The sequence below is a fragment of the Bremia lactucae genome, linkage group LG10 (assembly GCF_004359215.1).
Source record: "Bremia lactucae strain SF5 linkage group LG10, whole genome shotgun sequence".
NCBI lineage: Eukaryota > Oomycota > Peronosporomycetes > Peronosporales > Peronosporaceae > Bremia > Bremia lactucae.
The window spans coordinates 5,409,408-5,420,957 of record NC_090619.1 but is presented as its reverse complement, the minus strand read 5'-3'; the positions used below and the strand labels follow the sequence as shown (position 1 = coordinate 5,420,957).

The 11,550-nt window shown below is 46.0% G+C and overlaps 3 protein-coding genes across 3 annotated transcripts; all 3 read right to left on the bottom strand.

Annotated features, from left to right (window-relative positions):
• Nucleotides 1-3,475: 3,475 nt before the first annotated feature.
• On the bottom strand, nt 3,476-4,326 carry CCR75_008858 (uncharacterized protein; the record flags this gene model as incomplete). Its single annotated transcript, XM_067966905.1, has 3 exons — nt 3,476-3,709; nt 3,774-4,148; nt 4,210-4,326. 3 exons carry the CDS (start codon nt 4,324-4,326, stop codon nt 3,566-3,568), a joined length of 636 nt encoding a protein of 211 aa, XP_067818806.1. The 3' UTR covers nt 3,476-3,565.
• An 823-nt stretch (nt 4,327-5,149) lies between these two features.
• On the bottom strand, nt 5,150-5,515 carry CCR75_008857 (uncharacterized protein; the record flags this gene model as incomplete). The annotated part of the gene is made up of 1 exon (XM_067966904.1): nt 5,150-5,515. One exon carries the CDS (start codon nt 5,513-5,515, stop codon nt 5,150-5,152), a length of 366 nt encoding a protein of 121 aa, XP_067818742.1.
• Nucleotides 5,516-6,693: 1,178 nt separating this feature from the next.
• On the bottom strand, nt 6,694-8,249 carry CCR75_008856 (uncharacterized protein). The gene is made up of 3 exons (XM_067966903.1): nt 8,014-8,249; nt 7,870-7,940; nt 6,694-7,805 (listed from the first exon to the last, which is right to left on the bottom strand). Exons 1-3 carry the CDS (start codon nt 8,225-8,227, stop codon nt 6,831-6,833), a joined length of 1,260 nt encoding a protein of 419 aa, XP_067818716.1. The 5' UTR covers nt 8,228-8,249; the 3' UTR covers nt 6,694-6,830.
• Nucleotides 8,250-11,550: the final 3,301 nt, after the last annotated feature.

The window sequence follows — 11,550 nt, the reverse complement described above, 5'->3', positions numbered from 1 at the left end:
TCACGCATAAGGATTTGATAGAACCCATCCATCAGATCCATAGAAGAAAAGATAGTACTCTTAGACATACCGTCTATGATTACGTCTTTTCTCGGTATCGGCGTTTGAGCCGGTATCGTTGCAGCATTCAGTTTATTGAATGCGTGCACTATCCGCCACCCTCCTGTGGCCTTTCGCACACAGAAGGTCGGAGAGCTATGTGGGGAAGTTGATTCCCTCACATGGCCCGCTTTTACCCGATCGGCAAAGAATTTGTCGATCGCAAGTACTTGTTCACGAGGCAGTGGCCACTGCTTCATGACACAGTACTTCGAGCCCGGTTTGAGCTCGATATCATATCGAGTGCCTATATCCGTAGGCAACTCGCATGGAACTGCTTCAGGGAATACATCCCTGAATTCCTTAAATCATCGTATAGAGGATTTCCCTTGAGTGACTCCCAAGATTGAGTAGTGTATCTTTTAATCCGAGTCTTCACATCGAGGACACTGTCGTCCATCGATGAGCAGCTGAGAACCCGTTCGTTCTCTGCAAAAATTACCGCTGACCGAATGTCAGTTACGAAATCGTCCTTTGTGACGAGTACGCAGATCTGCTTGATTTTACCACGATGCCGATCTCTCAAGAACCGCTTGGGTTCTACGGTTAGTAATTGAGTTATCTCCGAAGTTAACTGCGGAGGCGCATACAGATCAAGAGTATAAGTGCCTACTCTTGAACCGTTATTAATCAAGACATTTAATGTCTCAGTTTCTTCCTGGGATTTATCCACAGGCTGCCGGGGGATTAATCCCTCGGAAACTTGTAGTCTACTAACTTCAACTATTTTAGGAGAGAATTTCTCTCAAGTACGTGGGGACCTCTTCTGCCAACGTCTTCCGAGTGAGATTGCGCTATCACAGTCGGGTCCTGTACGGTCGACTCTAAACTCGACCTAAGATCATCGTGTTGTCTTTTTGGGGCAACCGGTATACTCCTTGAATGTCGTCCGCCAGGCGTACATTCATGTCTCAATCCACTCGACTTTTTCGAGTGGTTGAACTTCGGCGCTGCCTGTGCATTAGCACAGCCGCCGGCAGCTGACTCTACAGTGTGATAAGTAATCACACTGTGATCTTGTGCAGTTGTACTAACGACCGTGCCACAAGTGAGGCCATCGCACTCACTCGTAGTACATCCACACGCTTGTGGACGCTCCAAGACGTTCATCAGATGTCCATCTGTTGAACAAGTGGCAGGCATCTTTACTGATCGATGCTGCCAGCTGATGCTTGGCTAGTAATATCTGAGCCAAGGTAAACCTAGGATGACAGCAAATTTGTCATTCAAATCCAGTACGATGAAATCATCATCATAGTGCAAATTTCTTAACGTGTAGTGAAATTTCACCACGCGTTTCATCACTGTTATCGATGCGCCTGTCGCTAGACGCACCGTCATCCTCGTTGGAGGGATGTCGCGCTCAACATATTTGAGCCTACGACCCTCTAGTGACTGGCGACGAATAAAGTTATTCGACGCTTCGCAGTTCACTAGGGCTCTGTGCGACAAATCATTTGTCGCTTTTAACTTTAAGGTGATATGGGATCCCACATCACCAGGTGCAGAGACACGTAATGATTGTGTGTCTGGAGCAACTTTAGTCAAGAGATTTGCAAATTCTCTGGAGGTTGCTGGATCAGTAGGGCGTTGCGCCCCTACTGACCCCGACCGTTTTCTGGCGGTCCGCCTCGCTGTTGCGATTTCGCAACAACTTCGGACGCGCGACCGTTCCCTTTTTGGCATACGGTCCAAAATCACGTTCAGTACCTATCGGTGCTGGGTGTGGGGCACTACACATATGAGCGTAGTGTCCTAATTTTTGGCAGCAATGGCATTACTGCAATCGATTATTGCTCGAAAAGCGAGGTCCCTCGCTTTCGACGTAAGAAAGGTCCATGGGCTTTGGACCTCCTAACTCGCGTCGTCTTGGAGGACGATACGATGACGAACTAGCTTGAGCCTGTCTCAAGCTAAAGTCCCCCCATTCCGCAACGGATATTGCTTCTTCAAGCGTATCCAGTTCCAAGCGGAACAGGTGGGTCTTTACGGGACCGTCCTTAAGACCTTGCATGAACTTCGTAATTAACGCGTGTTCGTCGACTGAAATATTTGTTATACAACTCGCTAAGAGTCGTATGTGCTGAACATATGCGTGAACATCACGCTTGCCTTGCTTGAGATTTAGAAGATTGAACGAGCTCTGAACTCAGCCCTTGGCGGTTCAAACGTCTGTTTGAGCCGGGCTTTAAAAAACTCTAGCGACCCAAAGATGCATGGGTCGCGCAACTTAAGGCCGGATGCCCAAGTTTTGGCACGACCTGCCAAATTTGATTAAGCGAATGCGACTTGCATTTTCTCGTCGACGATATGACGTGCCCTTATGACATCATCCAACTCGACAAACCATCTTAAGAAGGAGTCTTCTTCGACTACTTTCTACTTAGAGTTGTCAATCTTTAAGGTTTCGGGACGACGCGTGTAGGTACAGTGGTCTATACCTGTTGTAACCTCAACAGTTCTGCCTCTTGGGAGCCTTGCTGATTCAGCAAGGCTACCTTCTCCTTCATCTCGTCAAGATCATGATGTATGAACTTGGCAATAGCTGAATGGATGGCATCTCTGTCCAAACCGGACATCATGGCCAAGATTGCATCGTTTCCTACGGTCGAACTCATTCGTTCGACCGCACTCCTTTCTATGTGACTTAGAATGGAGTAGCTTTCACGCAAAACGTGATGCGTATTCCCACTATCATCTAACATGTCCAAGTTAGATGAAGGAAATGTGGTCCTTGGACGGACTACAAAGTGTTTCCAGGTGTGACGGGGCGCTACGACTTAAACTGGTTCAGTACAAGTCCACTTCGCACTGCTTCAGTACAAGTCCACTTCGCACTGCTTCAGTTGCGAGTGGTGCCTTACGGCATTTCACGTGTACTAGCACGTGCAGAGGAAGACTTCTCTTTAAGGCAACTAGCTTTAAGAGGGCTAACTGAAAACTGTATTAATATAATCAAGTTTCTCTTCTTTCTATCTGTTAACGCTAACTTAATTATAAACTAATACTAAACATGCAGTTGAAATCTTATCTTATCTGTCTCTCTCTTTTGTTTACATCAACAGGCGATTAGTCTGCGGGATAAATAGATATAATGGCCTATACCCTACTTGTGAATAAGATTTCTAAACATTACTCTATGAAGTTATATCCTCCAAATATTATCTACCTTTTAGATGATATAGAAATTGACAACCAATGAGTGTTAATTTCATATAACGATTACATTCCGTTACACTTGGATCACACTAGACAAGCGCAACTATTTAGTGTATTAAAATAACTTTGTGGACGCTGTTTTGGAAACTCCCACATAAAAGTGATAATAATAAGGACACGAAATCTCGTTTAATTGGTAAGGAAGGCCAAAAGCAAAAGTCGGAAAATGATAAGTAATTTTATCTTATATCGTTCCAAAACAGCACATTTTACCTGAATAGCCGCAAAATGAGCTTAATGTTGTAGCTCACTTTGCTTCTAACTCTACCGCTAGCATGTTATCTTTCTCCTGACGGCGGCGGCGTACGTCATGATTAAATATACGCGCAATGTTGACCTCGGTCGTGATAATTTGGTCACGCAAAAACGACAGATCCTCTTCAATTTGGGCCTTCCGACACCAAAAACAATAATGTCAGATCGTTTTAAAGCTCAAAAGACTCAAATTGTAGTACCAGCTTCTCTGTGGCCGAAGCAACGTTTGATTCCAGGAGCTCTTGGGCCTCTCCGTAGGGGTACTCGACCATAACTTGTGCTCCTAGCCAGATGCAGACCTTGCCGATTTGACAGTCCACCGAGGCTTTGGCGTAAACGTTGTCGGCTAGACTGAAGTGCGTCTGAAGCGTCTCGCCTTCATCCTTCTTTGCCACCAAATGCCGCACCATATCTAAATCCTTCTGAGTGTCCGGGATCTTTCGTTTAAACGTCTCACGATTCTTTTGCAAACTCGTCTCCATAAATTTGTATTTGCTGTACATTTGCTGCAATGCCCCGACTAGCGGCTCAATAGTGGATACGCCACAAGCTTCCATAAATACCTCGACAGAATCCTACCGAAGAAACTTATAAGTGGTTTTAACAATACTCCACCGATATGTACAAAGTTCGCACCACAAAAACAGCAGAAGGAATACCGCGAGTATTACGCTCTCCAGAAATAGTAGCATTTAATCGTGCAAGCGCCTCTGGACTCTCGAGAACTAATGGGGTGGGGCTGGAGCTCGACATGACACGGCTGGTTAGTATTTTACTATTTTGACAAGATGGTACAGTGTGCCACTTGTACAAAGTAGAAATGGTTTGATATTTCTTTGATCAAGTCTCAAACTTTTTTGAACTGCGTCTCGTGCTGATGCTCAAAAGCTACTATGGCGGCTCATGCCATGCTGCAGAGAAATGCCATGGTTGTAAAACATATTAAAAGATCTGGCAACAGGAATGAAGGCAACTTTAAGGTAGAAAGCTCTCTCGCTTTATGCAATGGCTTAGGCAACTGTATTAGGTCCAGTCGAAGCAGTAACACTCCTTTTAGAGGCCCCCATTTTCTTAAGTAGTCAGATTGTGGATGCTTAACGTTGACGGCTCTGCACATTTCTCTCAGCTCCAACACAGTTAAAAAAGTGCCGGCTGAATTACATGTACCATAACATTTAAAAATAGAAGCACCATGAAAACGAAGGTGGTATTGATTAATTCTGAGAGCTCGACCGAATCTAAGTCAGCACACCAGTAGTTCGTGTCAGCATATTACAATCTGATGATGCTGTCGGAGGGGGGGATCCGAGTTTTGCATATTTTTATGATTGATTGGAGATAATTGGAATAAAACAATCAAACGATTCAAACCGCTCTCGTATTAAACGACTCTGTCCTCTGCTAAGAACCTCGAAAGCTGGATACACTATTAATTGCGTTGGCCCCGTTCGAATTTTAGTTGCATAAACATTCAGCGCGTGACCGTAGATCTGTTAGCATGCGAAGAAACACATCAGCTTCACAAGCCTTTGACAGCCCTTGGATGATAAAGTCATCGCCAGCATAATAGGTCGCCCTAAAGATAATTGTTGATAGAGTTGGCCCATTTCCTGAAGGGTTCGCTTTGTAAAGGCTTTGATGACACCGTTCCAGCCTCGTAAACGTTAACGACTTGGCCGGCATTCTCCCCCAGATTTGTCGAGTTTTTATTCGTCACCCGGAAACGTTTTACAAAACGGCCAATTGCCGAGTCCTGAAAGGCGTCCACGAGTTCAGTAAGTTTATCCACCAGTGAAGCGCCTATAGATCTCTCCTCAGCAAGACGTCGCTCTTGATCAGCTGTTAACGATGTGAATCGTATCATTAGCCCATGCTCTTGGGCATTTGCTTTGAATTTTGACGCCTCTTCAATTCCACTTACTAGCAGCGCAATACCCGACATAATTGTGAGCCATCCTAGGTGCAACATCGTACAAGCCAGTGTACGCTTGTTTTTCACCAATAATCAAATTACCAATATTACGCCTAGACGTCTTAAAAATCTTGTTTGGTTCAATATTTTATTTATTATAGTATGCCGGTAATTCCTGGTTGCAATTTTGAATTGAAGCACAACGGTATAGCATGGAGCTGATTAAATTGAGATTGTGATCATCAAATGATATTAAATTTTATGATCGCACATAGCGGAAACAGCAGCTTCATTATAAAAAGGGTAATATTGACTAGATTATAATCATATTTATAGGGAGCTGCTTCTAGCCAAAAAAAATAATTTGCTGCCCTTTTTATCGCTCTTTTTATGACTTGCGGATCATGTGCGGGCGCTCTTGGCCTTTTCTCACCTGTTAAAAATAGTACATTTAACATCGCCGAACGAAAACACGGTTCCTGATGTGCACACCCGTTATTTTTCTCTCATGTGGATAGTAATGGTGTGTGACATAGCGATTTCATGAAGTGGTTGAGGGGCATAATGCACCAAAAAGCCAAAAGGGCCACCTAAAGACGTTTCTAAAGAAATAATTGTTGCTATTAGGATGCAGTAAAATGAGTCTTTATTCAATTAAAACAAGCAGACGGGGAGGGGTCCGGATAGCTGCTCTTTTATTTAGAGCCTTTCAGAATGATCATAACAAAAATTGTTTTTTCGGGAGCCGTTGTCTGTATTTTAATAAAATGTCACATAAAATATTTTCACTTCTAAATGTATTTAAGGGTCCCTGGATCGACTCGATACGTCAAAATACCTGTGTCGTCTAATGATTGCAACCATTTGTTGCTTTCCAATATATTGTTTTTCAAGATATAGCTACACCGGTTCCCTAATTTTTTAATCATATGCTGCGAATGTTATTTGCTCACTCTAATATAAGCCACATTAATTCGAAACACATTTACATAGGCATTTGCTAGACTTTTTAGCTAAAAATTGATCCAACCTTTAAACCTTTTAGGTGATTAGGCAAACTTGTTCCTCCAAAAAAGCGTATTAGTATCAGCGAATATTACTACGCTACAAGATTAAATTTCGAGCTGCCACAATCGTCATCTTGCTGTAAGACGTGCTCGCGCCGTCTTAGCATTTTATTTTCTAGTAAAACGATAAGATTAAAAACATGAACGAAATTGAACAATACGATTTTAGTACATACTCGACATCAATCCTTATACCAATCTGGACACTGTCTTGCTGATATAGCATCCATGGGGTGGTGTGCTATTGACAGTGGCGCGTTTATAATGTGCCTACAGTATTAGAGCACATTGATTTGGGTCACAGGCGTCATCAAGTCCTCGTCTCTAACTGCCATCGCATCTAGCTCGTTCTTTTTCTTGCGAGCGACCGCAGCGACAGCGACAACAGCAAGTATCGCACAGCATCCCAGAATCGATACAGCATACGTAGCTGCACCCGTCTTTGCTCCAGAGCTCGATTGCGTGCTTACGGATTCCAAGGATTCGCCTTTGTTGGACGCCGGTGAGGAGACCGAATACGTAGTCTGAGCCACTGGAGATGACGTATTGGAAGTCTTTTTTGCATCAAAGTCATTGACTAAATCCGTCGTGGCTGCCTTTTGCTTGGTATTTGTCGACGTTCCATTCGAATTCGAGTGCGATCCTTGTCCAGTGCTAGAGACTAAGGCGTGCGGCGCAATCGGAGCATTTGTAGGGACTGTAGGATTGCTAGGCGCCGGGGTCGGCACCGGAGAAACGGGTAGTGGCTCATCCATCGAGCATTTGGAAGGGTCTTGGGTAGTCGCTAGCGTCGTGACGGCGACAGGGTTTAAAGGTGGCAGAGAGACCTTTATCAAGGGCTCAGTAGGAAGCTGAGAGTTTAGAGTTGTAAGAGGAGGCGTCGCATCGACATTCGCATAAGCTTGCGAATCATAGGCCTCGGTAGGCAATTGAGTCATTGCAGGTTCAATAGTTGGTAAAGCAGCATTCGGGTCGGCGTTATATATTTCAGGCTGCTTTGGCACTTGCGCGGGGTTAAGATCCGACAGCGGTAAGCCTGTGCTACCCTCTGGACAGAATGTCAATGCAACGGCAGTCGAGTCGACACACATATGCGTCTTCAAGTCGTTCGTAGGAAACAGACATGCATCTGCGCAGCCGTCTTGAAGGCAAGTGACAGTCGTGCATCCCCATGGAGCAATTTGCATGGGCGTGTTGAATCCCGTACCTCCTGTCACGGCCTTGCATTCTTCCCATGAGCTACAGTAACCAGGCTGCATCGAGATGTTTAAATTAGTAACAATATAGTTAAACACGCATCATTCGGAAAGTACGCACACCAACGTTGCCCGTGGGAACGATACCGATGTTGTACAATAAAGCGCCACCAGCGACAGAGAACTGAGCCACTGGCAAGTAGAAACAATAAAAGGTTAATTGGCGAAAGATGATGCACTAGCTCAAAGAATTTAAAAAGCGTACGAGTGGCTTGAGGGTTGACACCGTTGCGAAACATGCCTGCAAAACCCTCGGGGAGTACGCGAGTTGTCGCGAACCCTGGCGTAATCGTTTCGATAACTACGTTATCAAACAATTCCACATTTTCACTACACGCGTTGAAAATTGTTACAAGCACCGAAGCCTCGGTAGTAAGCGCTGCGAGTGAAAGCGTTGTGATAATTCCTCGAAGCTGCATGCCGAAGGTGCTAACTTTCTTGAGATGCGCGTTGGTTTGGAAGGCAGCCAGAGATTAACGATGTGAAGAGTACTTCAGCACGGATTTGTATAAGCGAGCTATCAAAAAGCGCATCATGTGCGAGCGAAGAGGAGGGCATTACCAAATTGGCCATAGTGAATGAAGCAGCTGCTGCAATGACTTGCACTCCATGCAAAATGTTCGTGGCAAAGCAAAGGCGAGTTGTTGACAAATACAACGCAACAGTTTAAAAATATACAAATGTCATAAGATGGCTTCTATCGTCGGATTACGCATGTTTCGCACAAAAAGGTCGGACTCTATGCTTCATCCCACGTTTCGAACACGATGTTTGTCCGCCATTCGCAAAACCCAAAAAATACATTTTGCGCTTGAAATTCTTTAGACAGCGTATAATATTGTGGCTTGAACCACAGTGGGTAAGACATTGCAGCCAGCTGTTCATATGGGTTTGGCAATTTGACGAAATAAAGGGTAATTGCTGGATTTAGAAAACGCCCAGGTCAACAAACATCAATGACTTGGAGTTAAGCAGGTTTTAGATGAGCCCGAAGCACGACGAAAAGAACAGCAAAGGGGACGCATTAGTAGTCTATACTATTAAATATACCGAAGACGAAGATGCAAATCGCTCTTGAAACGGACCATTATGACCCTTACATCCAAATAAAGCGTCTTCGTTCTTTATAATGGTACAGTGAGAAGCCGATGCCCTGTGCATTGTTTTTGCACGAGTGCAACTTTTTGTAAAATTGACATGATTCCATGCAATCTCAAGCTTTCGAAGCTGAAGAATTAGTGACAGCTGACAGCTTATAGATTGGAGTTACATGAGTCCTTTCTGTATACTTCTCTTGTTTTAGGGTTAAAGTTGCCCTAATGTTACACAGTCCCCGTTAAGCACACTTGGGGTACAAACGGGATGGTCAAATACTTAAATTAAGCAATTTTTTAGACTCACCACACGGGTGTGGTTCACATTCGTGACCAACCCTTTTAAATGTGATGCACATAGGTGCATTCACATTAGGAGGAATGACGGCTAGCGCCATCCGTTACCCGAGGTATCTAGAAAGATACGCTCGCCATTCATATTAGTGTTATCTACAGGAATGACATTTTTAATTTAATAAATATAGGTATTTATATTTAATACGATATAATATAAATCAGTCTGAAACCTGCTTCCTACTTGGTAAGTGCGCACGAGGAGTCGGACAACCGCTCCCGTGACGACACTTTACTAGAGTACTTAGTGCATTGGGCGAGGTCGCTAAGGAGCCCACCACAACTACCTCACACCACACGAGAGTAGACGGTCTAACCGCTTCCTCGCTGTACTAGATTGTGTGCTTAAGTAGAGCGTGGCCGCATTAAGACGTGCCCGCCAACACTTGCTAGCACTTGAAGTCCTTCCAACGACCCGCATCTCTGCGTGTGTACGTGAGGATGAGCCTCAACATCTATTGGGCTCGTTTCCCCCACCTCTCCGAATATCATCGGGAGGCGGCAGGGCACTTGGCGCAGGGTCTTGATGAACAAGCCCTCGCCAGACTCTTGGGCAGTCGTCACGAGCATGTTGCTCAGTTGGAGCAGTTTGAGGCATTCGTGCTTGGATAGCGGAGAGCCGCGTCCGAGGCACAGAGCCATGCTGCGGCGGAGTCCATCACTCAGACTCAGGATGAACTGAGGCATGAGCAGGCTCCGAGCGAGGCTCTCAACAGGACACTTGAGATGCTCTCTGCCCGGCCGCATCAGCCGAGTCCCATCCGGATAGACCCGCCTAAGTTCGATGGTACTGCAGCGCACACGATTGTTCACTGGCTGTTAGCCGTGGAGCAATGCAGTGTCGCGCAGCTTATCGAGGACGACAGCCGGATGGTGTCGTACGCCATGTCGCATCTGCGCGTTAAGGCCTCAGAGTGAACTTACTCGGCGCTTATAGCGGACAGAAAGGCGTTCCCTACATGGGCGATCTTTAAGATGAAGATTCGCGCCATATACCAGCCGCCGAACAACGTAGTGTTGCTTCAGACGTGCTTCTTTGGAGCGCGACAGGCGAAGCGATCTCTGCAAGAGTATGTGCAAGAGTTGCACTCGCTGTCGGCGTCCATAACCGTAGGTCCAATTCCGGAGCACATTAAGGTGCCCACGTTTATGAACGGACTACGGCATGGCCCATCGCGACAGGCCATATTATAAAGGTGCCGTCGACGATGGAAGAGGCAATCCAAATTGCCTTAGTTGAGGTGCAATCCTACAACAGTGCCTCGGCGACAGCTTAATATAAGCCGTCGGCCGAGAGGTCAGATGCCACTCCCATGGAGTTGGGCAATGCAGACGTGGTCTGCTATAAATGCGGTAAGCGCGGCCATATGATGGCTCGCTGCTATGCCAGGTTCCCTGCTGGGGCAAAAATACCCATAAAGAGGACTCCCTTCCCAAAGGGCGATGGCAAGAACCAGCGTGAGAGACGCATGAGTTCTGCATCGACCACTGAGGAGTCGGGATTGCAGGAGCGCAATAGGGGCAGGATGCCCTACTGACGCGGACTCTGAATCTGAAGCTACCCCTAAGTTCAGAGTTGTGGAACAAATGGGTAGCATAGTCCCTGAGGTCTCGAAAATTTGGGCTTCAACCCTGCTGATCTATCGCGCTCAAGTACGAGGCTATGACCAGGTGATGACCCTTCTAGTGGATTCGGGTGCGTCACAAAAAAGTTGTAAAAACTCGCAGCTCTAAGAAAGAAACCGGTGACGTTTAAGTCGCTTTGCCTGGATGGCAAGCGAGAAGAGGCGACCGTTCGTTTAGCGAACAAGGCGTTTGCTAAGTCTGAGGGAGTTCAGGTAGAACTCACCTTCAGGTTTAGTGACTTCTCCTTCTCTTGTAAAGAGAAGTTTACAGTGCTAGGTATGGAGAGCCCGCATGACCTCATCCTAGGCATGCCATGGTTGGCAAAGTACCAACCATGGATAGACTGGCGTACACGCACAGTTGCGAACTCTACGCAGGACACCGGAAAGGATGTGCTCCTGCGAGAGGCCTATGCAACTGATGTCGTGTCGAACACAGTTGAGGGTGCGTTGACGGGATGTCAAACGTCACCAATTCCTACCCAGCTCGTGGAGACTGAGGTAGTGAATAGGACGATGACAAGTAGTCATGCGTCCGAATGTCCTGCACAGAGCCGAGAGCCTGTGGCAGTAGACGGCGAGCTGACAAGAAGTCATGCGTCGCATAAACCGGCACAGTGCCAAGAGCCTGGTGCGGTTGGAAGGGGTGCGTTAGCCAGGAGTGCAACG

Excerpts from the sequence above, each read along its gene's own strand:
- CCR75_008856 (XM_067966903.1), bottom strand. The coding sequence starts at position 8,227 with ATGCAGCTTCGAGGAATTATCACAACGCTTTCACTCGCAGCGCTTACT. Across the intron at positions 7,941-8,013 it reads TGTCAACCCTCAAGCCACTC|TGGCTCAGTTCTCTGTCGCT; the intron begins GTACGCTTTTTA and ends TCTACTTGCCAG. Across the intron at positions 7,806-7,869 it reads TTCCCACGGGCAACGTTGGT|CCTGGTTACTGTAGCTCATG; the intron begins GTGCGTACTTTC and ends ATCTCGATGCAG.